The 26,466-nt window shown below is 40.8% G+C and overlaps 3 protein-coding genes and 1 long non-coding RNA gene across 11 annotated transcripts in view; 1 reads left to right on the plus strand and 3 right to left on the minus strand.

Annotated features, from left to right (window-relative positions):
• Positions 1-3,712, plus strand: part of LOC106571498 (disheveled-associated activator of morphogenesis 1) — a 136,720-nt gene extending 133,008 nt beyond the window's left edge. For all 6 annotated transcript variants that reach the window (XM_014144661.2, XM_014144665.2, XM_045695770.1 and 3 more), the window contains one exon: positions 842-3,712. In XM_014144661.2, coding sequence (XP_014000136.1) covers positions 842-1,051 — 210 coding nt within the window. In that variant the 3' untranslated portion in view covers positions 1,052-3,712. The remainder of the gene's footprint in view (positions 1-841) is intronic.
• Positions 3,709-9,435, minus strand: l3hypdh (trans-L-3-hydroxyproline dehydratase). Of its 3 annotated transcripts, none has more exons than XM_014144672.2 (6): positions 9,354-9,435; positions 6,513-6,984; positions 6,147-6,316; positions 5,902-6,024; positions 5,471-5,608; positions 3,709-4,963 (listed from the first exon to the last, which is right to left on the minus strand). In XM_014144672.2, exons 1-6 carry the CDS (start codon positions 9,384-9,386, stop codon positions 4,838-4,840), a joined length of 1,062 nt encoding a protein of 353 aa, XP_014000147.1. In that variant the 5' UTR covers positions 9,387-9,435; the 3' UTR covers positions 3,709-4,837. The 3 variants fall into 3 exon arrangements, with proteins under 3 accessions (XP_014000147.1, XP_014000148.1, XP_045551728.1); XM_014144673.2 differs by having other exon boundaries at positions 9,350-9,418; XM_045695772.1 differs by lacking the exon at positions 9,354-9,435 and adding an exon at positions 7,694-8,169.
• A 3,418-nt stretch (positions 9,436-12,853) lies between these two features.
• LOC106571503 (potassium channel subfamily K member 1) lies at positions 12,854-18,477 on the minus strand. Its single transcript, XM_014144674.2, has 3 exons — positions 17,940-18,477; positions 16,604-17,008; positions 12,854-14,753 (listed from the first exon to the last, which is right to left on the minus strand). The coding sequence occupies exons 1-3, from the start codon at positions 18,274-18,276 to the stop codon at positions 14,503-14,505; spliced, it is 993 nt and encodes a 330-aa protein (XP_014000149.2). The 5' UTR covers positions 18,277-18,477; the 3' UTR covers positions 12,854-14,502.
• A 718-nt stretch (positions 18,478-19,195) lies between these two features.
• Positions 19,196-22,286, minus strand: LOC123727126 (uncharacterized). Its single transcript, XR_006759082.1, has 2 exons — positions 21,993-22,286; positions 19,196-21,869 (listed from the first exon to the last, which is right to left on the minus strand). It is a non-coding gene; the product is annotated as an uncharacterized lncRNA (long non-coding RNA).
• Positions 22,287-26,466: the final 4,180 nt, after the last annotated feature.

Here is a 26,466-nt window from a genome sequence, read left to right on the forward strand (position 1 = left end):
TTACCCTGACAATTCTCCCTTATTTCAATATCTGTGTGCTGTTTTGATGTCGCATTTAGTGCTGAAGATCGCAACCTCATTTCATTATGGATTTAGGTTACAGCTGTATTATCACAACCAATAATCACATTTTTATTACATCAGATATGTCACCAGGGCAATTTTCTGATTTTACATTTTTGTACCTTAAAAGTGTTTTTGAGTCTAACCAATTTCATATTCCATGCCTTTTGCTGATTAGATTGCGTAACATGCATTAGGAGAGATCTGTAGGGATACATGTCAGATTAATGGGAAAGATTGGTCCCATCCAAAATCAGCTTTCCCTCTGAGTCCTTCAACCTGTTCATCTGGCAAAAATCCTGATGTCCTTTCATTCAAGTACAGAAATCAGATAAAAAGCTCAATTAGATTAATGAATGTGCGTCATGACCAGAATACTTGGACATCAGTCTTTTTCATCAGGATATTGGGCTGGATATGGTGCCACTGCTGGTACCAGCCGTGCTCTTGGCTGGTACAAGCCTGGCACACCCTAGCCCATTTGCTTGTGAACACACTCGACAATGGATAACCCAGCTACAATCTAACACTTCCCATGGCTCAAGATCATCTTGGAATGTTTAATGCCAGTTTGACTGAGACGTGGAACGTAGTCAATATGCAGAACACAAGGTTGACAGGAGGAAATTAGGTGCTTTATGAAAAATATCACATCAGCTGTTGTCGTTACACCTTTATAGGAATAGCCCTTTTTCTTCCCCCATGTCTTTTCTGTCATGATCTCTCCATATTTCCATCTACCCTACGTTTTCTCTCTCTCTCTCTCTCTCTCTCTCAGTTGAAGGAGCAGAGAGAGAAGGAGCGGAAGGCACGGAAAGCGAAGGCCAGCGGCGAGGACGACGGCGGAGAGTTTGACGACCTGGTGTCGGCACTGCGCTCCGGCGAGGTCTTCGACAAGGACCTGTCCAAGATGAAACGCAACCGCAAGCGCATCAACAGCCAGCCAGATACTGGCAGGGAGCGGCCAGTCACCAAGCTCAACTTCTGAGAGGTCCGGCCCCCTGCCCAGCCCTCCATCCTTTGATCCACCCACTGCCCATCTCACAAGCCTATCAACCCAGCCATCCACAGGCTGCTTCACCCCTCCTTTTGGCCTATACTGTCATCTGGTGGAAAACGTTGGGAGTGCACGTTCTTGACCCAACAGAGAAATGTAAAACCATGGTTCCACTCATCACAGTATAAAGTTCTGAAACATTTTGAGACATGTCAGGCTGTTAACCTTTTGAGGTCTGTAGGAGGCACCACTTCCATTGAAAACGTTGCTACTATGTGACAATAGGAGCAATTGATGAATGTGACCCAGGATAGTGAATGTTGCAAGGTGGTCTACTGTTCTTCCCCCAAGATGGAACAGAAGGATAAAATGGATATAGACGTTTGTCTGGAAATGAATAACCAAATAAACAGAGTTTGAGGTGGAAGAAGTTTACTAAAACCAGGAAGAGGCCTCTGACAACGCGTGTTATTTGTATTTCAGAATGTATCGAAATGGGAGGATGGACTGACAACACTATCGTGTGGAGGTCACCTGGGGCGTCATTTATAAACGTTGCGTAAATTTCACACAATTCCTGCGTGCACCATTTCTGAGAAGTCTGCAAACGTACAAAAATAATGAGATTTATAAATGTAGCGCACGCCTTACATACATGTATCCTGTTATAAATCAGACCTGTCGTAAAATGGGGACAAAAACGGCCTTTTATTTACTGTATAATTTGGAACTATTGGCATTAGGCCACGGCATGCAAAATACGAATTGTTGTTCGATATTTACTTTATCAATAGATTATTGGGTTTCTATTTCCTGCCTTGGTATAGACTCAGATTAAATAGGCAATGATGTCGCGCTCCTATCGCACTAAAAAAATGTTAGCCTGCCCATACGGTCTATTATTTTGCATAAACTACCGGTCTATTTACTATGTTGGCAGAATATTTTAAACTTTAGCAATAATGTATGCTGTATCTGGAAAAGCACTGTGTCAGTTTCTGGAAGAGAAAACAATGGCAAGTTGTCGTGGACCTGTCAATTCAACAATGTTTTGCATCGACTTTTCCTCACAACCTAAATATACTAATAATAATATATGCCATTTAGCAGACGCTTTTATCCAAAGCTACTTTAATGCGTGCATACATGTCAAGTATGATTGGTCCTGGGGATCGAACCCACTGATCTGGCGTAGCAAACGCCATGCTCTACAAACTGCCCTACAGATGAGCACAAATATGATAGGTTGCCAGTTCGAATTGTAAAACATTGTAGAGCAGGCTGCCAAAGAATTGTGTAATTACAGTAGTCCTATTTCAATGTAAAAGATCTGTATGCCGATATTATAAACCGCGCTCCCTATAATATTGCAAAACATATAGCCTGTCTGTTTACGACGCTACTAGGCCCAATGAAATGGCAGATGCGCATGATCATTTGTTCTATGTCCTTCGGGAATATGAACCCATCACGGCCAGAAAAGGTGAGGAATATATTCTACAATGGTTATGAAAATAAATAGGAAAAATATTCCTATGTCTAATTATTTTAATTCTAAAATTAAAGGGGATTTTCGCTCTTCTCACTAATGGCAAATGGCTGCATACTTGTTAATATGTTTTCCAGATTGTTTATGAATATGCTTGTCATATCACCATTTGCAGAAAATACTTGGTTGCGATACAATATTTCAACCACTAGCAGATGTACGTATGCATGGTCTAAAGTTAGCGACGAGGAGAGCACGTTCTCCGTTTAAATTGCATTTTTTTTTGCGTGAAAACTGGCACGCGCACATTTTGGGGTATATTTTGTACATACGCACGGTTTATAAATGAGGCCCCTCGACTGCTGTGGAAAGTCTATTTGCTCAGACCTCATCTGATATATACACCTTTATAGCACATGTAACCTGTGGAAACATATTCTATGACTGGATGGAATTGATCTGCTTCCAATGACATTGTAGCTTCACTAAACAACCCCCAAATTCATGCTGGAGCATGCTCATTCATGCTTGAACAGACGTTATTCATGCTGTGTTTAATGGCATAATCATTGGGCAGACTGAAATGTACAGGAAACACAACAATTTTTCAAGGCTGGGTGTTGGAACGACATTTGGACTTGGAAGAGAAATCCAAAACCAGTGGAAGATGTATGTTGATCAACTAAAGTTGACGTTAAGAGGACATTTTACAGAGTGGACAAACTTTGTTTCACTTTTTTTTCCCTGCTGGAATGGGCAATTTTGTATGTGGTGATTTTCTAGATTATTAACGCCCAACGTAACCAGGGATCTGAGTGAATAATTACAGGACAGGAAAATACTTTGTTGTTATCCAACAGCCTTGTCTGGCATTTCACTAAACTGTAGACGCTCATGTCAGACTATGCATACAGTACATACAATGTTGGTTGTTTGTCCCCCCCATATTTCATGTTGAATGTAATTATTTTAAAACCATATCCAGTCAATGCAATACTACTCAACCATTATTTCCCTTTCACAGGAGTGCCCTCCTCCAGAGTTTAACTGTGTGGCAAGTTCTCGTTCACAATTTGAGATACCTCCATTGGGCTTCTATAATTTAAATATGGCCTCCCATTTTATGATAAAGTTAAAGTTAATAAATGGGGGGAAAAAATGCAGGTTGTGGTATTTTTATTTCAAATCAAGGTGAAAATAACATTGTAAAATGTCCCAATCACAGCTAAATGTGTCTATGAATGGATACATGCTTTTTTAAATTACATACATCAGCCTCCTTCATAGTCACTTGACTACTTTAGCAGAAAATGTTTGTATAGCACCATCTTGAGGCCAATATGTGATATTACCCAATATGTTCCCCCTTGGCTTTGTAGCGCTTCTGGCATGACACTAACATTGATTTGCACATCACCTTAAAGGGAGGCTGAACTGACTGATTTCACCACAGTTTTCCTCCTCATAGGAAATGTGACTCCGGAGATGAGATTCTGTCATGAGGGTGTGGTTTATAATAATATATGCCATTTAGCAGATGCTTTAAAGTGTGCATACCGCAGGTTGGTGCACCTTAATTGGGGAGGACAGGCTCGTGGAAATGGCTGGAGTGGAATGGTATCAAACACAGGGTCTTCCTGATGTTGTAGGCACAATGCATTGGTAATGAAGGGGGATGTGTTTTTTTATCCAATACAACGGTTGGATTTTCAAATACAAACAGCGGGAGGTCTCAACCCCCCAGGGGGAAAGCATTATGTTTGAGAGAATCAAAGTTCAAACAATTTTTGTGTGTATATTGCACCAACAAACTGACTCCTGTCCAGACCAGTGTGTCACAGCTCTCCCATCGCTGTGTACCAGGCGTTGACTGGGCATGACTGAAATCGAAACCCAATCCTCAAATATCCAAGAAATCTGAGAGATTGTTTCCTTAAAAATACTGACTTTATGACCAAAGTTAGCCAACTTAACACTTTTTAGTCAATTTTGTGTTTATGACCACTACAGGACAGGAAGAAACTTTGTTATATTGGACACCTGCTCATGGAAGTTGGCATTAACCATGCAGATGTTTGAGGGAATTCCAACATCCTTGTCTGCCATTTCACAAAACTGTGGAGGCTCATGTCAGACTCTGTGCATACAGTACATACAATATTTATGACCGTTACCGATGCCACATAGGCCTTCAACGAGAGATAGGTTTTTTTACAATTGATTTGTAATCTGATATGGTGCTTTGCTTGGATGGAGATGTACTCAAAAGTTGTTGTGGACAGCTGCTCCTATTTCAGCAGGAAACCATGTTTTAGCTTGTCGTCACTTTCCTGCACAAAGCTGGCCACGCCAGTGTAGTGTGCTCTGCCAGCCACCTCAACCACCACAGCCTTGAAGTCTCCACATGTGGTTTCCTGTGCAAGATGGAGAGAAACGTAATTGGGTGCATTCCAGGTAGACAATTATAGAACTTTGTTTATGCTTTAAATAGAATCTGCATAAAACTGAGTTTACCATACGATTACTGTACTAGTTTGGGGTAAGCTTTTGTGTGTGTGTGTGTGTGTGTGTGTGTGTGTGTGTCATATCTTTGCAATCATTGCACCAATTATTCAGCGATGTCAACTGCAGAAAGCAGCAACAAGTCAGTGGCCTTCGATCAAAATGCTGTGTTTTGCAAAGTCGCAGTTATCAGTATTTCTCCCCCCATGTACAGTATGCTCTTATTTGCTCCTCTGCACCTGCAGCACAGTCAAGTCTGCATAGTGCATACAGACCTTCTGCTATCCTGAAATTAACATCAATATAACAAGACAAATCATACATTTGAGATATCATTGTGTTAATGAAACAAATCTTAATTGAAAACTTCCAAAAAGGCTTTGAGAGGCATGAAAATATATTGGAGACAACCCTAGTACCTGAACAGCTTTGCCAGTGAACAGAGATCCTGTGGCCCCACTCTGGAAGGTCCTAGTCTGGTTGAGTTGGATGAGGCCTTTATGGTACTGGAGAGCCACACGGGCAGTGACCCCTGAACCTGTAGGGCTTCTGTCCACCTAGCCCATGTGACGTGTCAGAGAACCAAAAAGGAAACAAAATCAGACCACATTAATGAAAGAAGTCTTGCTATAGTTGCAATTAACTTGAACTCTTCTAATTTGAATATCAAAGGACTTATTTACAAATCACTGTCTACTTCTGTCTCCAATGTTTATCTATGCTTGCCTTTTACTTTTCTTTTAAACCTTACTTCAAATCATATGGTGATATGACCGGTGTCATAGGTATCATGCACAGTGGCTTCTGTTGAAGGCTACTGTACCGTGGCAAGATTTAAAGTTAGTTGTACCTGGGCATCTGCAAACACACACATGTTAGCAGTGGGCTCTTGGGAATAGGCATCTTTTCCATCCGTGAGGATGGTGCCATAGAGGAAGGCTAGGTCCTCACTGGTTGGGTGGTGCAGTTTTACCTAGGGGAACCACACATTCACAGGGTTATTAATCTCCTAGGTTGAAGGATTCAGGACATTGTGGTGAACATTGAGTGGCTGTTAAACTGCAAATTTACAGATGGGCTAGAACAAATCTTTACCTGAGATTTGACAGAGTTGGTCACTGCAGTAGCTGCATCCACCAGATCCCTGGTCTTGGACTTGTTGATGTCCAGGCCAAATCTCTCTGCCCTTACAAATGCGTAGAATGCTCCTCCGTAGCTTATATCAACAGTGACTTCATCATACCCAGGCACAGCAACAATTACATCTGACAAAAATAGATTTAGCCTTGATAGCCAAAGGCAACCAGCAGCCAGCAGTGTAAAGTAATTTGAGATGGTGATACCTTGTATTCTACTAGAGTCCGTGTTCAATTATCAACACAGATCCATATTTCCTCATTGCAACTCTATATGCAATATTACTATGTATTGAAATGCTTGTCAGCAAAGAATGTAACTTACCTGTCGCAAATGCAAACGCGGGAACACTGTGGAACCTCACACCTCCGGTTTTACCATTGGAGTACTCCACAAATGCCTTAACCAGGCCACATGGACAGTGTATATTCACCTGCGTCTCTGGCGACCTCGGCTCTTGAACAAGTTTGTAGTCTACAGCGAACCTCCCAAGAGCGATGACTGCGTGGCCACACATGGTACTGTAACCTTCGTTGTGCATGAAAAGAACCCCCAAGTCGGCTTCAGGTATCTCACTCTCCACGACCAGGGCTCCGTACATGTCATAGTGTCCTCTTGGTTCGAACATCAACACTCTCCGTAGGTAGTCCAGATTCTCTCTCACGTAGCGTCGTTTGGATAGCACACCCTCGCCCTTTACCTCTGGGTAACCACTAAGGATAATGCGCAAAGGCTCTCCACCCGTGTGCATGTCAACCACAGAGAGTACCGATCCTTCGTGGGGTGGAAGCTCCATCTGATTTCAACAAAAACATTCAACCAGAAGGTTTGCATGCAATTTTCTGTGGTGTAATAATTGATCACTAGGTAATGGGAATGCAACAATATCATCCAATGGGTTTATCTACCTCAGGTTAGGGCCCTGTGTTTTGCCAATTATATAACACAGTAATATTTGTATCCTGTATTTGAAGCCTAATCCAGAAATTAGAACTACATTAAAAAAATTCAAACAATTGTCTGAGGATTGTGCTGGACCATCTGACATGAAAATGGGACAGTTTGATGAAAAAGCTTTAAATTAAAGTTAAAATATAGCAGGGTTGGGGTTAATTCCACAAATTCAATTCCCTCTCTCTGTAAATTCCATTTAATTCAAATTCCAGGTCAGTCTTTGAATTCAGAGATGGGGGTGGGGAGTGGCGAACTTAACGATGTCACAACAACTTGGCAGTGGGTTCAGAACAACGATGACAAAAACTATACAAAAATATATACACTGAGTATATAAAACATTAAGAACTCTTCCATGACATGGACTGACCAGGCAAATCCAGGTGAAACCTATGATCACTTATTGATGTCACTTGTTAAATCCACTTTAATCAGATGAGATGAAGGGGAGGAGACAGGTTAAAGAAGGATTTTTAAGCCTTGAGTGGGCAAGACAAAAGATTGAAGTCCCTTTGAGCGGGATATGGTAGTACAGTAGGTGCCAGGCGTACCGGTTTGTGTCAAGAACTGCAACGCTGCTGGGTTTGTCACGCTCAGTTTACCGTGTGTATCCAGAATGGTCCACCACCCAAAGGACATCCAGCCAACTTCACACAACTGTGGGAAGCAATGGAGTCAACATGGGCCAGCATCCCTGTGGAACGCTTTCGACATCTTATAGAGTCCATGCCTCAACAAATTGAAGCTGTTCTGAGGGCAAAAGGGGGGGGGCGTAACTCAATATTAGGAAGGTGTTCCTAATGTTTGGTATACTCTGTGTATATGCCACCACCCAGTGGTAGTGGGAGGACACAGGAGGCAGGTACTCAGTCACAGATGGACCCCTATCTGTGCACATGCCTGTCCCCTCCTGAACATCAGTCTCCCCCCACCCACGAGACTGATTTTACCCCCTCCCTCATCTTATTACGGCAATTCCATGGTAACAGAATTACACACTCATATTTTTCACTTTAAAATGTATACCAAACAAAAAACATTTGATTTAAAAGATGAAAAAAAACTATAGAGTTCTGTGCACAAGGACTACTTCCAACAATTTCCACAGAATATTTTACAAAAACACTTTCACAGGAAGAACTGTGCAGATACAAAGTTTGGTAACAGAACAAAACTAAAGGAGATTTTGCTGTTAGATGTCTCAAATTGAGGGAGTGTGCAATTTGCATACTGACTGCAAGAATGTCCACCAGAGCTGTTGCTAGAAATGTAATGTTCATTGCGCTACCATAAGCCACCTACGTCATTTTAGAGAATTTGGCAGTACGTCCAACTGCAGACCACGTGTATGGCGTTGTTGGCAAACAGTTTGATGTCAACGTTGTAAAAAGAGTGCCCCATAGTGGCGGTATGGTATGGGCAGGCATAAGCTACGTACAATGAACACAACTGCATTTTAGCTATGGAAATTTGAATGCACAGAGATGGCATGACGAGATCCTGAGGCACATTGTGGTGCCATTCATCCACCGCCATCACCTCATGTTTCAGCATGATAATACACAGCCCCATGTCGAAAGGATCTGTACACCAGTCCTGGAAGCTGAAAATGTCCCAGTTCTTCCATGGCCTGCATACTCAGACGTGCCACCCAGTGAGCACGTTTAGGATGCTCTGGAACGAAGTGTACAACTGCGCATTCCAGTTCCCGCAATATCCATCAACTTCACTCAGCCATTGAAGAGGAGTGGGGCAACATTCCACAGGCCACAATCAACAGCCTGATCAACTAACTCTATGCCAAAGATATGTGTGGCCCTGCATGAGGCAAATGGTGGTCACGCCACAGACTGACTGGTTTTCTGATCCGCGCCCTTACCTTTTAAAAAAAAAGGTATCTATGACCAACAGATGCATATCTGTATTCCTAGTCATGTTAAATCCATAGATTAGGGCCTAACAAATTAATTTCAATTGATGTATTTACTTCTATGAACTGTAACTCAGTAAAATCTTTGAAATTGTTGCATGTTGCGTTTATATTTTTGTTCAGTTCAGAATGAAGTGTATTGAATTGAGTAAAACAATTTTTTAAAACCCTACGGATAGACCGTAAGGGACCACCATTCAAAACAGTTTTTCAAGGTAGCCTATTAAGTTAAAAGTAGTTCGAACTATGCTATTAGGCCATGCGTAGAGTTGTTTACCTACTTTCTTAGATCCAATCCTGCTATTTAGATTCATGGAACTCTACTTAACTTTCCGTTCCTTTCCTTCCGGTATTCAAATGAAACTTCAAAATAAAAGTCAAAACCATTTTTTATTTTTATCAATGGCTTCTAATATTCTTATTTCAAGCAAATGTGATAAATGATTAATGAAAACAAGAAGAATTTGGGATTTCAACTCAATTATTTCATACCAATAAGAACAAATTCAATACTGAGACTGGTATTTATAGGCCTGTAGCAGTGGTGTCACGTGATATTTCCAGCAGGCGGCGCTGTTAACACTTTCCAAAGACCTTGATTCCATTTGAGACAATATTACATTGCAAACTCTACTACATCCGAACTCAATAGGAAATGATTGGGTACTGGTGTGGATAGACGAAATCAACATGCATATGCATGACTGGTTTGAGGCGGGTGATTACACTGTTTACACGAAACAGTATCCCTTTTTCTCATGGACGCATTCGAGCGGATCACGTTTGTCAAGTCCTTCACCATCGTTGGTCACCGTCTTTCAAAGTGTGTTGCATTCTGGGGCATTTTTTTTGGGACTTACGCCTACATGTCGACTGCATGAATGTTACAAAAATAATGTGATCAAAGGTCATGACTGCAGCCGTGAATCCCAAAGTGTTGTGACGAAACTCTAAGGATGATTTAACAGAGTGGCGATGGGCTTTAATAAACACATTAACTTATGGACACACTCCAGACTTGAATGATGCAATTCATTTTCCACTTTTAAATAATAAAACTAGAATGAAATAGTTTACAAGATATTAACCTCTGTTACCGTTAAACATTTAATTTGGGAAGTATATCTGTTAAATGTGTCAAGTCTCAAAATCAGACATATAAGCATGTGGCACATAATTAGACACTCCTCTCCATTCTTTTGGATTAAATTGTGCAAACTCCAAACATGCAGTGCTTGTTGTGATAACACTTCGCTCTGAAACCTGCAGTCTTGCTGTCTAGATCATTTCTACTCCCTCAGCTTTGGGACACTTGTGCAGATGGCAAAGGCACACGTGGACGCTCAAATGGAAGGCTAAAGGGAAGGGGTGATTTGTGACTCAGCCCAAGTTCTGTAGTTGCTTTTCAACAACTTCATCCTGTAGCCATCACCTGCATTGTGGGAGGCTCTATTGTCAACAAATCATCGTTTTTTGTTTGTTTGACCAATGCGAACGTGACCAAAGACAAGACTGAAATGCAGTGGTGTAAAAAGTACCCAATTGTCATAATTGAGTAAAAGTAAAGATCTCTTAAGAGAAAATGACTCAAGTAAAAGTGAGTCACTCAGTAAAATACTACTTGAGTAAAAGTCTAAAAGTATTTGTTTTTAAATATACTTAAGTATAAAAAGTACATGTAATTGCTAAAATATACTTAAGTATCAAAAGTAAAAGTATACAACATTTCAAATGCCTTATATTAAACAAACCAGGCTGCACCATTTTATTGTGTTTTTTATTTATTTACAGATAGCCAGGGGCACACTCCAAAACTCAGACATCATTTACAAAGCATTCAAAATGTAAGGAGTACTTTTGGGTGTCAGGGGAAATGTATGCCGTAAAAAGTACAGTTTCTTTAGAAAAGTAGTGAAGTAAAAGCTCTCAAAAATATAAATAGTAATGTACAGATACCCCCAAAACAACTTAATTAGTATTAAAGTATTTTTACTAGAGTACTTTACACCACTGCTGAAATGGAACCAATTTGCTGCGATTCATGTGTCACGATTCATACATCCAATAACAAGCACCGAGACCTGTTGACAGAGCGACTTTTGAGGATTTTACATGTTGTGGTGTTCGTCTGCAAAGTTGTTTCCGCGGTCGCAAAAAGCTAAATTAACATAACACAAACTGAATTAAATGTAAGAGGCATTGGAAATAGAACGCTTGCGGTACGCTCAGTGCTCAGTTGTCATTTCACAATGGTAAACTTGTTTTTGTGAGAAATCTTTAAAAAACATCACATTTTGAAAAGCGGATACTAAAATATGAAAATACTACATGTCATGTCTAAAAATCTATATCTATCTTTCCTCTATAATGTTTTATGTCCTCCAGATTCGAGAAGAAAGCTGACGAGTTTAATGGAGGGGGCCTGTCACTGTCAGGTAGCCTTATAATTCTTGCACAACATCCAGCCTAATTGATGCAATGGTATTTTCCAGATTTTTGAACACTTTTTTCTTCATTGATTTAGTCACCCTAGTTTTGTCCATTCTCCAGTAACTTTTGAACGGATTATGATAGAGAGTTGAGGTTTGGACCATGGCTTTTCTTAGAGGAGTATCGACACAACCAACACACAGTATGTTACCCATTTGTCAAAATAAGCATTTTTGATTGAACACCCTAAACATTATATCAAATGTGTGTGTGTGTGTGTGTGTATATATACACATATATATATATATATATATACTACCGGTCAAAAGTTTTAGAACACCTACTCGTTCAAGGGTTTTTCTTTATTTTTACTATTTTCTACATTGTAGAATAATAGTGAAGACATCAAAACTTTGAAATAACACATATGGAATCATGTAGTAACCAAAAAAGGGTTAAACAAATCAAACTATATTTTATATTTGAGATTCTTCAAATAGCCACCCTTTGCCTTGACAGTTTTGCACACTATTGGCATTCTCTCAATCAGCTTCACCTGGAATGCTTTTCCAACAGTCTTGAAGGAGTTCCCACATATGCTGAGCACTTGTTGGCTGCTTTTCCTTCACTCTGCGGTCTGACTCATCCCAAACCATCTCAATTTGGTTGAGGTCTGGGGATTGTGGAGGCCAATCATCTGATGCAGCACTCCATCACTCTCCTTCTTGGTAAAATAGACCTTAACCTCCTCCTCCATGCTTTACGGTGGGAAATATACAAGCAGAGATCCTCCATTCACCCACACCGTACTCACAAAGACAGGGCGGTTGGAACCAAAAATCTCCAATTTGGACTCCATACCAAAGGACAAATTTCCACCGGTCTAATGTCCATTGCTCGTATTTTTTGGCCCAAGCAAGTCTTTTCTTTCTTTGCAGCAATTCGACCATGAAAGCCTGATTCACACAGTCTCCTCGGAACAGTTGATGCTGAGCTGTGTCTGTTACTTGAACTCTGTGAAACATTTATTTGGGCTGCAATTTCTGAGGCCGAATTAATTTCCCCATAGGCTTGGCCAACGAGCCTTGGCGGAGTTAGTGCCTACAAAAAAAACGCCATTACCATTGCTCTCTATGAGCACTGTGACAACCAATCCGTCTGACAACCAACCTTGGTCTCCCCCTTCTCCATGTGCTTTACATACGAAACTTTGTTTTGAGCAGACTTCGCCAGCTGCTTTGAACAGGGCACCCGGCTCACACCCCAATCCTCACCGGGAGGCTGCATTTTCACCTGTGATGTCATGCCGTGTCTGTAGGTGGCAGGGAAGTCAGGCGCAGGAGAATCAAACTGGTATAAATGTAGTTTAATAACGTAAAACAAAACCTCCAAAACCAAAGTACATAATAAAATAAACGTGGGTACAAGAACCCGTCCGCACTAATCGAATATCATGAGCATAACAACAAACAATCTCTGACAAGGACATGAGGGGAAACAGAGGGTTAAATACACAACATGTAATGAATGGGATTGGAAACAGGTGTGTAGGAAGACAAGACAAAACCAATGTAAAATGAAAAATGGATCAATGATGGCTAGAAGACCGGTGATGTCGACCGCCGAGCACCGCCCGAACAAGGAGAGGCATCGACTTCGGCAGGAGTCGTGACATGTGAGGAAGCCTTGGCATAGAGCTCTGTAAATATTGTACATATTTCTTGCAATTGTGAAGTGTTTTTATATATTTTTTCCTTTTTTAAATACTTTTGGGGTTTTTTGATAACCAGTTGAGGGTTAAGCAAAAATATCTGGTGGTGACCTGTGGAATTGCATGACTGACGATGGCAAGTCTGACTTGCTGGCTAATCTAATTTGAATAACATTTTCATTTTAATCATTTAGCAGACGCTCTTATCCAGAGCGACTTACAGTAGTGAATGCACACATTTCATTATTTTTTTCCCCCATACTGGTCCCCCGTGGGAATCGAACCCACAACTCTGGCGTTGCAAACACCATGCTCTACCAACTGAGCCACACAGGACTAATGCATCGACGCCTGATCAATACAGCACCGGCTTTTTATTCCACCTGCTCCTGTTTCTGGAAGGATGTTGACTGTGGTGTGAGGAGATGACAGAGGCTTGACTTGTAGGACACTGTTACTGATTACTGCTGAGGTGTGGTGGTCTCTCAGGCTCTTATATCTGCCGAAGCATCACCCAGGTAGGTGCTACACATTCGGTGGTGGATGTTTCAGCCTACCTTCAGAGGAGTAGCTGTGAACTTCAGACACACAGGTGCCTGATGCAAAACTCCGGGCCTGTCTGTCTGACTGATGTTTCTCCCTCCCTGGCAGTACCATCAACGCCACTACCACTCAAGCTATACCTTTACTGAATTGCATTATTTAGCTGTGAGACACTATCTCCCATGAAATGCCAACTCCCTGAATTTAATTTTTATTTTTAATTTTTAAAGTGACTGAGATTGGGAGATCCTGGTCTAGAGTAATCACAATCCCACAACACACTGGTTAGCCACACATCTCTCATTCAAACTGTATAGCTAATTTGCTTGAATGAGGAAGTGTAGAGCACCCAAACCCCCCCCTTGTCTAGTTGGTGGAGATTTCACTTTAGGACCAATGTAATGGTCTACTTTAAAATGTGCAAACTCCACCCAACCAAAGCACCAGGTGATGCAAAAAGAATGTGCCCAACAGCTGGGAGGTTGCTGGTTCAAACCCCGGACCAGGCGACGTGGGAATGGAACTGAACTGGCAGATGGAAGGCTGCTGGTTTCTGATCCTATATACCATCCCTTGAGCAAGACATTTTAACCCCCCACAATGGCTCTCCTTTCAGGGGCGCTGCACTGCGGCTGCATCTCAACGTGTGTGTGTGTGTGTGTGTGTGAGAGAGAGAGAGAGGAGGGGCATAAGGCAGAAGACAAATTTCCATTCTCATCAATACACAGTGAAGTATCTATTTTATTCTATTGCCAGGGGGTGTTGTCCTGGCGGAGGGAGGCAGCCTGGGCGGACACTGAGGAGAAGGTCAGCTGATCAGTTAGGTGGTCAGTCATTTGATCATGTTCTGTGCTGCTAAACTCCTCCTGGTCTCTGATCTCTGACTCTGGAGCATTATTTTCTCTGTAGAATCTCCTCCTGAAGCTCTTCAGCTGTGGCAGCTCACAACACGTCTCCACCACCACCAACAGACACACCAAGCCCAGCAACAGGTACACTAACACAGAGGGAGAGTGACGAGAAACGGGGGAGAATAAGATTAATCACACATGAACCTGATATAGTAATTCATTGGTGGTTCTGTTATGGTTATAGTAACTTACAAGTGATGGCTAGACTATAGCATGTGGTCGGGGTTATGATTGTGTTATTATTAGGGCTGTCAGAGTTAATACTGAAGACTCGAGTTAACTTTTTGTAATTTTAGTGCCCTATAATTTTTTATCGTGATTAATCGCCTTGTCTGAAACCCTTCAAAGTACACGGACAACATCCCAAATACCCAATCTATACAGCTAAAAACAACAATGCAATCTAAAAACAAGTTCACTTTGAGGTTAAATAAAGTATTTTTTCAATTTATCTAATTTTGCTAACCATTACCTTAGACCAAATCAAGTCATCAATATATTTTTTTTAATTATGAAAAATCTTAATTTCTGCTTAATTTAAGCTAATTCAGAATTTGTGATTAATCATGTTTAATCACAGCAAATCCTGGAAATAACTTGATAAAAATGTTTTAGCGTTTGACCGCCCTAGTTATTATGGTTAGTTTATGGTTATTATAACTCATGATACCCCGATGAAGAGTGCTTGCTGTCAAAATGTTGTTAAATCAATTATTGCATCGGAGCTACTACAGTGGAGCCAGTGGTGTAAAGTACTAAAGTAAGTAATAATACTTTAACATACTACTTATGTCGTTTTTTGGGGGGTATCTGTAATTTACTTGACTATTTATATTTTTGACACCTTTTACTTTTACTCATTTTTACATTTACATTTTAGTCATTTAGCAGATGCTCTTATCCAGAGCGACTTACAGTAGTGAATGCATTTCATACATTTAACCGTACTGGTTTTTCCGTACTGGTTACTCCACTACATTCCTAACGAAAATAATGTACATTTTTACTCCACACATTTTCCTTGACACCCAAAAGTACTCTTTACATTTCGAATGCTTAGCAGGACAGGAAAATGGTCCAATTCACACACTTATCAAGAGAACATCCCTGGTCATCCCTACTAAACACAAATGCTTGGTTTGTAAATTATGTCTGAGTGTTGGGAGTGTGCCCCTGGCTATCCGTAAATTAATATAAGGAATGTGAAATGATTTATACTTTTACTTTAGATACTTAAGTATATTTTAGCAATTATATTGACTTTTAATACTTAATTATATTTAAAACCAAACACTTTTACTCGAGTAGTAATTTACTGGGTGACTTTCACTTTTACTTGAGTCATTTTCTATTAAGGTATCTTTACTTGTACTCAAGTATGATAATTGGGTACTTTTTCCACCACTGAGTGGTGTTTCCATTTTGAAAAATAACTTATAGGACATGGCTAAAGACTGTAGTGCACCGTACTTTGTGGTTATGGTCAGTGTTTCATCATGGATAGTAGGGCTGGTTATAACAGTGGTAGTGCAGCTACCCCACCCCTCGCAAAAAGACTGCACATTCGCCAAAGCCAGCACATGCGCCAAAGCCAGAATCACGTGACCTTCACCACCTTCATGTATTACACCAAGGATTCTGCATTTAGGTGCTAGATTGCCAACTTACATCTACGAAACATCCATCCACCTGAAGTATAGAACCTCCGAAATTGAGAATCAATCATGAAACAGTGTGCACTCTTTTTTGATACACTGTATACACTTAAGGTGACATTAAACTGCATTGAACAGATTATATTTCTATTGTTGCATGGCAGTAGGGCAGGCGATCTATCTTGCTTTTTCATTAGTATCTTTGACAAGGTAAATAGCAGTGAGGGCTGGGGTTCACGGCTTTGCTATGGTTAGGTTATGGTTGTGTTATAGTAACTTACGTGTAATAGCCAGCTTATATAGCGTGCGGTGAGAGTTGGGAACGGTATTGTGAGTCTCTCCAGGTACATAGTCTCCTAGGCCAATTGTAGTTAGCGAGATGAAGCAGAAGTAGAGGGACTCCAGGTAGCTCCATAGAGGCTCCAGCCTGCAGAACACTACCGCTGGTAGGAGGAAGAGGAGCAGTGCTGCAACAACGGATAGACATGCCGCATGGACAGCGGCAAACTTTGGTTTGGACACGCCCCATCGCAGGTGAAGGTACGCCACAGGCCGGCGTGTCACCAGGACCATAATTCTTTGTACCAGGGCGGAAAGGAAGAGGAGAGTGACGGGGATTCCGAGGAGAGAGTAGAACACACAGAATGCCTTTCCTCCATCTGACAGTGGTACAGTGTGACCATAGCCTGCAACAACACGCACACACACACATCTTTTTAAATGTAATACCTACCCTGGAGGCTGACAGCCCTGCTCAGGTACATTTATCCACTTTCACTGAAAATATATATATATATATTTAGCAGAATTAGAGATATTGAATTTTCCCATTAGTTCCCCTTCAAAGAAATAAGGTGCATGATGCTGCTGATTACATTTAGAGTGTATGTGTTTATTCATAGGAAGGCTTGAAATGGCCATGCATAGTACTTTGGTGGGGTTTAAAACGTTTTTGCCTGTGCTACAGACATATCAGTCCACTAATACAGGACTAGTAAAGGCCCAGTGCATTACTTTGTGTGTTATGGTTCTCATGGCTACTAGCAGGGGTTAAATATGTCAGGACAGAGGGACAGGTTGGGGGGGTATGATGGGTAATCCCGCGGGATTTGGAAATGCATAAATAGGGATTACTGTCTCATCTTCTCCCTTTTTTCTGTTCGGGGCCTTGATCTGTTCCTATGGGAGTAAACCTTAATTAGACTTGGTATAATTGTGTACGTTCGGCATTTAGCGGCGTGGGCTGTGGCCTGAACAATAGCCCAGTTTAGGAATAAACCTGTGTTCTGACCTGCACACCTAGAGTCCGTCTCTTTTTCCTTTATGACCCAGCCGGGTCATTACATATAAATATATATATATATATATATTATTCCGATTTTTCAGGAGGTGCTGCAGCACCCTCAACATCCCTACTTATGCATGGAAGGGATACATTGACCTGACACTTCAAACAACCCATAAGCTGCAGGCTTATTAAATTCATCTTAATGTTTTCACAGTTATCTAGTAGTGATCCTGCTTTGTGATACCCATCTTGAGAAGGTGAAACAAACTTTAAATAACTACATTTTAGCAACGGTTAAAAATCACACTGACCAACCCATCTAAACCTACCTGTGGTGGTTAGAACTGTGCTGGTAAAGAACAGAGAGGAGATGAAGTCCCAGTTGTTTTCGCTAGCGTTACCGAGCACAGACACGCCGTAGTTATTGGCATGCAGCGCGCGGGTCAGAAGCTCCTCGAGCCGTTCGTCAGACACGCACGCGTTGTCCCAGAGAAACTTTTTCCGGGCGGTCTCCAGCTGTTCGCGCAGCCGTTGCTCATATGGAAGCTCAACGGCGGAGAAGACCCATGCGCCAAGAATCAGGTAGAGCGCATAGCCTGACAACAGCAATGCGAAACTCAGCTCTGACCGGTGTCGTTCCACCAGACACGCGCACTGGCGGTACATTCTGAAACTGGACCTGACTTACAACTATTTCTTTCAAATTCTGTGATGCGGTCAATTTATTATGTCTAATTTTCACATTACTGATAGTTGTTATCGATGAGAGTTAATATCTAAAAGTATTCTGTCCAGATGGTGTGATCTTCTTTTCCTCATTCCACGATACAACCCTAGTCAAGGTGACGCGCGACCTGTCCTGAGGACGGGACGCGTGACGTCGTTGGTTCTCACTGGACCAGGTAGGCTTTACAGGAGAGGTGTGTGGTTGCAGGGCAGCCGGTCTTGCCTGTTTGGGCTGGTTGTTATCACTCTGCTGCTCTAGTGCATGACAGGGAAAAGGCTATAAGGGCCCGCCTGTCGCCTAAACCAATATTTAATTTCAGAATGTGTTATGGCAAGGGTCAGCTTTAGGTTTTGGCTAGTCGGTTTAAGCGCAAGCTGTGTCCTTATAGTCTCTCCTGCATGAAAGCATTTTTAACGCACACACCCAAAACCCTATTTCGTAATTAAATACATTGTTGGTTAAAACAATGTTGTATATACAGTATATATAACAATTGTATTTTTTTGTATGCCCATTCCTGCCTACACCTTTCTTCCCCCACTAGATGGAGGCAGAATACGTATATTTTTTACCTGTGATTGGTGCATTGGAAGATATTGTCTGAATTCTCATTTAAACAATTCGTTTGTTACTTTACATTCACATCAGGCAATTCAATTGAAGCCATCTGTAGGTGGTCCACCAAAAAATATGTCAACAATGAAACAAATGCATCACATTCACATGGCAGCACTTTGATTGTTATGATCTGTACTAGTGCTCAAGGAAAACATTCCATAAAAATGTTCTTTAAGCATTATCTCTTTATAAAGTATCTTAAAGAGGCAATCTGGGATTTGAAAAACAACAAAATTGCAATTTATTTATTTAACCTTTATTTCAACAGGGAATCATATTGAGATCCATGTCTCTTTTTTAAATGAGCCCTATAGAATAATCTAAAAATACACATTTAAAGTATGAAGTGCAATCAATAAATAGTAATACAATAAATCAAAACAGTAAGTATAACCTTGCATGAGCCTTGGCTTGTGCGAGAGAGAAAGGCTCCTGCCCTATGAGCCGATCTCCTGTTTCTGTAGCGAGAGGCAGCTTGATGTACAAGTACACCCCTTGGACAGGAGGCTAGTCTATCGCAGGGTCCAACCTGGTCTCAGAGCATTTCGTAATATTCTGTACATAAATCTGAGACAATCCATGTAGTATGATACTATATGTTATGTTTGGTATGGTTACACAAGACAGATGGTTACTTAAGGCAAAAACAAAAGTAGGGTGGTTGGTCAGGGTGGATGGGTAGGCGTATAATGCGAACATCTCGCAACCCAAATGTTGCATATTCAAATCTCATCACGGACAACGTTAGCTAATTAGCAACTACCTACTACTTTTTAGCTAACCCTTCCCCTCTCCCTAACCTTAACCCTTTAACCTAACTCCTAACCCTAACCCTTAGCTTAGATAACGTTAGCCACCTAGCTAACGTTAGCATTAGCCACCCAGCTAACGTTAGCCACAACAAATTGGAATTCGTAACATATACGTTTTTCAAATTCGTAACATATTGTATGAATTTCAATTTTTAACATATTGTACGAATTGCAATTCGTAACATATCATACGAAATGGATGATGGACATGCACAAATGAATACATACCACACGAAACATAACATATACTAATTGGAGTATCCCAGAATTATATTTACTATGTTACGTCTACCCCTGAGTCCAGGTTGAAAATCGAGACATGAAGTTTCATATAGTTTACAGTAACAATGAAAGTTCAAGTTATTGCTATTGTAGCCACCGTGCATAGCCCTTTCTTGCAGTCAAATGACCTAGTGGCCTAATGGGTGGAATGTAATTCATATTTTACATAATTTCATAATTAATAAACATTATTTAAAAAAACCTGTTGAAGGTCCGGTGTTTCTATGTCAAACAATTTTGTTATATTTCTTTTGTGACGTATATAAAGTGTAATATTGGGATGCAAACTCAAAATGTAATACATTTCAACTGTTACATTACATATCTTGTTATATTTTGTTTTCTTTTTTTAAAGCCCATAACCATGTGTGTGAGGTGTATACTTTTGTTTCAAAGTAGGTTTGTTTAAGACTACATAGAAACACTGACCCTGATTTAGCCCACTGCAGTAAAAGGTTAAGGCTTGGATTACAGTATCAGGCAAAGGCACAACTACATGAAAGGCAGTGTCAGACATGCACTAAGGACCAAAAAAGAACGTCTCTAAAACCTAACACATGAAATGTTCTGGAAGGCATGTTCCTCAATTCTTATAAAAAGCCACAGATGTCTATGATATGCTTTCTTCTTCTCTCCTAACCTTAATGTGCAGAGCACTAAGGACATTGGAGATAAGGCAAGAGCAATGTGAGGAAGTAGGCAAATGACACCCATAAGAGTATAAATAGTCGAGGTGAGGAGTCATTATTCAAAACATCAGCTAAGTTGCTTAGCGATGAGCAGGGAGGGTAGGTCTTGCTAGCTGTTGGATAGGCAACCAGCCAAGGCGCTGTTTTGCATGCTGTTCGGAAGAAACATACAAAGGGGATATCTAGAAGATGCTGTATGACAACGTGGTATCCAGTGAAAACACATCATAAGGCACTGAACACCATACAATGGACATGACTTCCTGACCTTGATACTGAAGGCCATTTAAGAACACTGGTTAAGAAGTTGAGGTAATGTAGGATCTGACTAACTAAGCATTTGCATCAGCAAAGCCTTGCACATTTTCGAAATCAGGAATTTTGAGTTAGTCTCTCTAGTGTCTAGTGTGAACAGACAGACATACAGTATAGGGGTGGTTTACTGGACACAGATTAAGCCTAGTTCTGGACTGAAAGTGAAAGGTAGCCTAGTGGGTAAGAGCGTTGGGTCAGTAACAGAAAGGTTGCTGGTTCAAATCCCTGACCTGACTAGGTTAAACATCTGTTGATGTGTCCTTGAGCAAGGCACTTAACCCTAATTACTCCCGCAAGTTGCTCTGGATAAGAGCCTCTGCTAAAATATAGGATTAGGATTAGGCTTAGGTTTGATGCTAGGGTAAGGCTTGAACCGGAATGTGTACATGAAGCTAGGGTTAGACTTGCGGTTGAGGCTAAAGTTAGGGTTGAACTGGATGCAAATTGCTCAAGGACCACGGTTGATTTGTCTGTGAAGATGACATCAATGAATGTCTCGCCAGCTTTGATCCATGCCTGGGCCTGCAGGACGCAAAGTTCTTGGTTTGTCAGACAAATCATCGGGTCGAAACTACAGAACGGTTTAAAACATGCAAACACACATGGTTAATGTTAGAAAAAAATAATATATATATATATATATATATATATATATATATTAAAAAAACATGTCTTACTGAGCCTTTCTATAAGTCCCCACAAGTTTCTTCTACTGTCTTTGGACTGTGATTAGAGCGATGTTGATGTTGTGCCGTGATGCCATCAGATTACAGATGGCCTTTGCCGATCGCTCATCATATTCATTCAATAGTCTCGCTGGAAATGGAATACAATGTAAAAATGTGCAGCATACAGTAAAGACCAGCAGTTGATTTATTTAAGCATTATTTTTAGCATTATTAGGCCAATTTTACAGAAATGTTGCCTACTGTGGCCTACCTGTTTATAGACCACTGTAATCGATGGGGGCTCAGGGCGGTACCATTCTGCTCATCTGATGAAGGTGCACATGGATCAGATTCAAACCTTGAAGAACGAGATTGAGTCATTGAAGGCAGACCAGTAGAAAGAGAAACATTATCTGAGGGCAGAGATACAGGCGACAGCTGATGCATTAGTCCAGAGCCAGGCGGCATTGGCGGAGAGTCAGGCGGAGAATGGCGAGGAACGAGATGGAGTCACAATCTATGCCAGGCACACCTGTGAGCTCTGGAACTCCACCTCCGACAGGCAGAGTCAACATACCTGACGGGTTCATCAGGTCGTTGGTTCACCCTGACATTTCCATTCCTCTTCTGACAACAGAACTTTACCAACTGCTCACCAGGCAAAGCAAGGGCCATCCGGACCTTTATGCTGTTCTGCTATAGCCTAAAAAACAAATGCAGGTGGCTTATATCTTCAAAATGCTTTAAATGCTTTATTATCCAAATGTAAAAGCATATACTGTACAGTACTGTATTTCTTCATCAGCGTCTTTATGCTTTCGCTAATAAAATAATAATAAAAATACTCTTTCAAAATGCCAATGTTTATATAGTTATGGATCCATAATGAATTACTATGGGAATAAATATCACTGAATTACATAAATATTGGAACAAAGTTGTCTAATGAAGGTAAACAAATTGTTGCTTACTGGAAAATACTCTTTCAAACACACACGTCACGTTGGACAGAGCCATTATGACTATTAGAAGGGCTATATTTTGGCATTTATATGCGTGCGGTGCACAATGGGGCCCAGCGTTTCTCTCCCTCTAAAAATATAAATAAATGTTTTGGCATTTACAAATATTATTTTGGTCTTTATTCAGATTACCATCGCTCTCTTTCTTTTTTAAAAAACGAAATAACCTCTAAAATATTGTTATATATTATCAAGTTGATGGCACAGTCATATAGCTGAGTGACTCACTCATTCATGGCTTTGGATCAAAATAAATAAGTACCAACATTCTTTCTGATAGTCTTTAATAAAGACATTTTTGGTTATCCTGACCTGGACACCATGTACAGCATTATAATAGCCCATAATAGGCTATTAGCAGGACAATACACCTTTACCAACACCTCTCTGTATTTTGATACTTTGTGGAAGGGGCCTCCGGAGTGGATGGGGGCTCCCGCAGTGCAAAATGCATTGCTACAGATGCAGGTTCGATACCCATGCCGGCCGCCACCGGGAGACCCGTGAGGCAGCTTTTGGTTTTAATTTAAAATCCTCTTATCCTCTATATGTAATTACTGGCAGAGAGTCACGTCATATTTGTTGATATACTGTAGGCATACCGTAGGCAACATGAGTCTTACTAGTGTTGAGTAATGTGCTGTTAAAAGTGGTGTAGGTCTTATTTATTTAAAGAGCATATTGATGTTCGAAGCAATAGGATTTGAAGCAATAGCCTACAACTATTTTAGCACAGTTTCGCGCTGCTCTGAGACAAGCATGGGGACTGGTCTTGATAAAACAATGAGATTTTTATTTTCACTGAATCTCTGTTTGGATATTGGTTAGACTACAATTATGGTGTAGAAATGTTATGCTCTTAGTGTAACCTTTATTTAACTAGGCAAGTCAGTTAAGAACAAATTCTTATTTACAAGGACAGCCTACTCCTTCCTCCCCATCGGAGAATTGAACCTCGGTCTCCCGCGTGCCCGAACAAAACACGGGGATTCTTTAGCTAAATAGCCCAGTACTGTAGCCTACTCACGACCGTCACGTTGTACAGCACCATATTTTCCATTCCATCCTTATGGAAACCCAGAGGGTTTTTCATTTTTCTTGGAATAGAAACACCATAATATTAATCAAAATAATTAAGCAAGATTTCTTAAAATCAGTCCCATATACTGTTCTTACAAAAAAAGGTTTTCAATTCTCTAGTACAGCCACTATTGAAGACTATCAAATGCTTCTCAAAGATGCCCTCTGGTGGTCAAACTAGCACTAACTAGTATTAATGGTACCAGTGGTTGACACTTAAATAACGTGCCATAGAAGTCTCAGGTACCATGCAAGCTGTGCCACAGTACACTGCAACATTTAAAGGACAAACCACTGTACTGTAGCCTAGGCTACATGGTTAGAAAAAAGGGTTCTAAAAGGGTTATTTGTGGAGGGATAGGTTTCCAGAGATGGGACCAAGTCATTGTTTTACAAGTCACAAGTAAGTCTCAAGTCTTAGCACTCAAGTCCCGAGTCAAGTCCCAAGTCAAGACAGGCAAGTCTGAGTCAAGTCTCAAGTCAAGACCAACAAGTCTCAAGTCGAGTTTTGAGTCCTAAACAAGTCATAATGTACTCTTCACCAAATGTACAGTTGAAGTTGGAGGTTTACATACACTTAGGTTTCAGTCATTAAAACACGATTTTCAGCAACTCCATAAATTTCTTGTTAGCAAACTATAGTTTTGGCAAGTCGGTTAGGACATCTACTTTGTGCATGACACAAGTAATTTTTCCAACAATTGTTTACAGACAGATTATTTCACTTATAATTTACTGTATCACAATTCAAGTGGGTCAGAAGTTTACATGCACTAAGTTGACTGTGCCATTAAATAGCTTGGAAAATTCCAGAAAATGATGTCATGGCTTTAGAAGCTTCTGATAGGCAAATTTACATCATTTGAGTCAATTGGAAGTGTACCTGTGGATGTATTTCAAGGCCTACCTTCAAACTCAGTGCCTCTTTGGTTAACATCATGGGAAAATCAAAAGAAATCAGCCAAGACCTCAGAAAAAAATGGTAGACCTCCACAAGTCTGGTTCATCCTTGGGAGCAATTTCCAAACGCCTGAAGGTACCACATTCATCTGTACAAACAATAGTACGCAAGTATAAACACGCAGCCGTCATACCGCTCAGGAAGGAGACGCATTCTGTCTCCTAGAGAAGAACGTACTTTGTTGCGAAAAGTGAAAATCAATCCCAGAACAACAGCAATGGACCTTGTGAAGATGCTGGAGGGAACCGGTACAAGAGTATCTATATCCACAGTAAAAAAGAGTCCTACATCGATATAACCTGAAAGGCCGCTCAGCAAGGAAGAAGCCACTGCTGCAAAACCACCTTAATTAAAAAAGCCAGACTGGTTTGCAACTGCACATGGGGACAAAGATCATACTTTTTGAAGAAATGTGCTCTGGTCTGATGAAACAAAAATAGAACTGTTTGGCCATAATGACCATCGTTATGTTTGGAGGAAAAGGGGGGATGGCTTGCAAGCCAAAGAACACCATCCCAACCATGAAGCATGGGGGTGGCAGCATCATGTTGTAGGGGTGCTTTGCTACAGGAGGGACTGGTGCACTTCACAAAATAGATGGCATCATGAGGTAGGAAAATGATGTTCATATATTGAAGCATAATCTCAAGACATCAGTCAGGAAGTTAAAGCTTGGTCGCAAATGGATCCTCCAAATGGACAATAACCCCAAGCATACTTTCAAAGTTGTGGCAAAATGGCTTAATTAAGGACAACAAAGTCAAGGTATTGGAGTGGCCATCACAAAGCACTGACCTCATTCCTAAAGAAAATTTGTGGGCAGAACTGAAAAAGCGAGTGCGAGCAAGGAGGCCTACACACCTGACTCAGTTACACCAGCTTTGTCAGGAGGAATGGGCCAACATTCACCCAACTTATTGAGGGAAGCTTGTGGAAGGCTACCTGAAACATTTGACCCAAGTTAAACAATTTAAAGGCAATGCTACCAAATACTAATTGAGTGTATGTAAACTTCTGACCCACTGGGAATGTGATGAAAGAAATAAAAGCTGAAATAAATCATTCTCTCTACTATTATTCTGACATTTCACATTCTTAAAATAAAGTGGTGATCCTAACTGACCTAAGACAGGGAATTGTTACTAGGATTAAATGTCAGGAATTGTGAAAAACTGAGTTTAAATGTATTTGGCGAAGGTGTATGTTAACTTCCGACTTCAACTGTAATACCATTTCATATTTTTAACAGGAGTAATAGTTAGTATATTATATTTACACATCATGAATGCTTTTAAAAATATATTTATTACTTTCCATATAAACTTTATATTTCCATGTAAATACATGGTAGCCATAAGAAAGATCCCCCCCAATAGCGATCGCCTATCGAGGATGGCTATAGGGTGCAATTGGGCAATGTAGGCTTGTACACAATCGCCCAACCTTACACACACACACTGTGTGTGTGGTTACAGTAGGCTAACATATGTCAATGGCTTTAGGAACAGCAGTAACATCAGGCAGGATTTAGGCTACCAACTGCCTAGCCAGTTGTAGCTCAATCTTGGGTGCAATGATCATGTTCCCGCACTGACTGACTGTGTGGAGGCTCATTGATTTAACGTTATGTTAGCCAACATGCTACACTAGCAAAGTTATGAATGATATAGCTGTCGGCTATA

This window comes from Salmo salar, chromosome ssa15 (assembly GCF_905237065.1).
Source record: "Salmo salar chromosome ssa15, Ssal_v3.1, whole genome shotgun sequence".
In the NCBI taxonomy this organism is placed as follows: domain Eukaryota; kingdom Metazoa; phylum Chordata; class Actinopteri; order Salmoniformes; family Salmonidae; genus Salmo; species Salmo salar.

Bases quoted from the DNA above. Each gene is read 5' to 3' on its own strand.
- l3hypdh (XM_014144672.2), bottom strand. From the start codon at position 9,386: ATGAATCTAAATAGCAGGATTGGATCTAAGAAA. The intron at 6,317-6,512 runs GTAAGTTACATT...TATTTTTGTCAG, and splicing joins CGCGTTTGCATTTGCGACAG to ATGTAATTGTTGCTGTGCCT. The intron at 6,025-6,146 runs GTAAAGATTTGT...TGGTTCCCCTAG, and splicing joins CCAACTCTGTCAAATCTCAG to GTAAAACTGCACCACCCAAC.
- LOC106571503 (XM_014144674.2), bottom strand. From the start codon at position 18,276: ATGTACCGCCAGTGCGCGTGTCTGGTGGAACGACACCGGTCAGAGCTG. The intron at 17,009-17,939 runs GTAGGTTTAGAT...GTGTTGTTGCAG, and splicing joins CACAGTTCTAACCACCACAG to GCTATGGTCACACTGTACCA. The intron at 14,754-16,603 runs GTAAGTTACTAT...CCTCTGTGTTAG, and splicing joins ATATAAGCTGGCTATTACAC to TGTACCTGTTGCTGGGCTTG.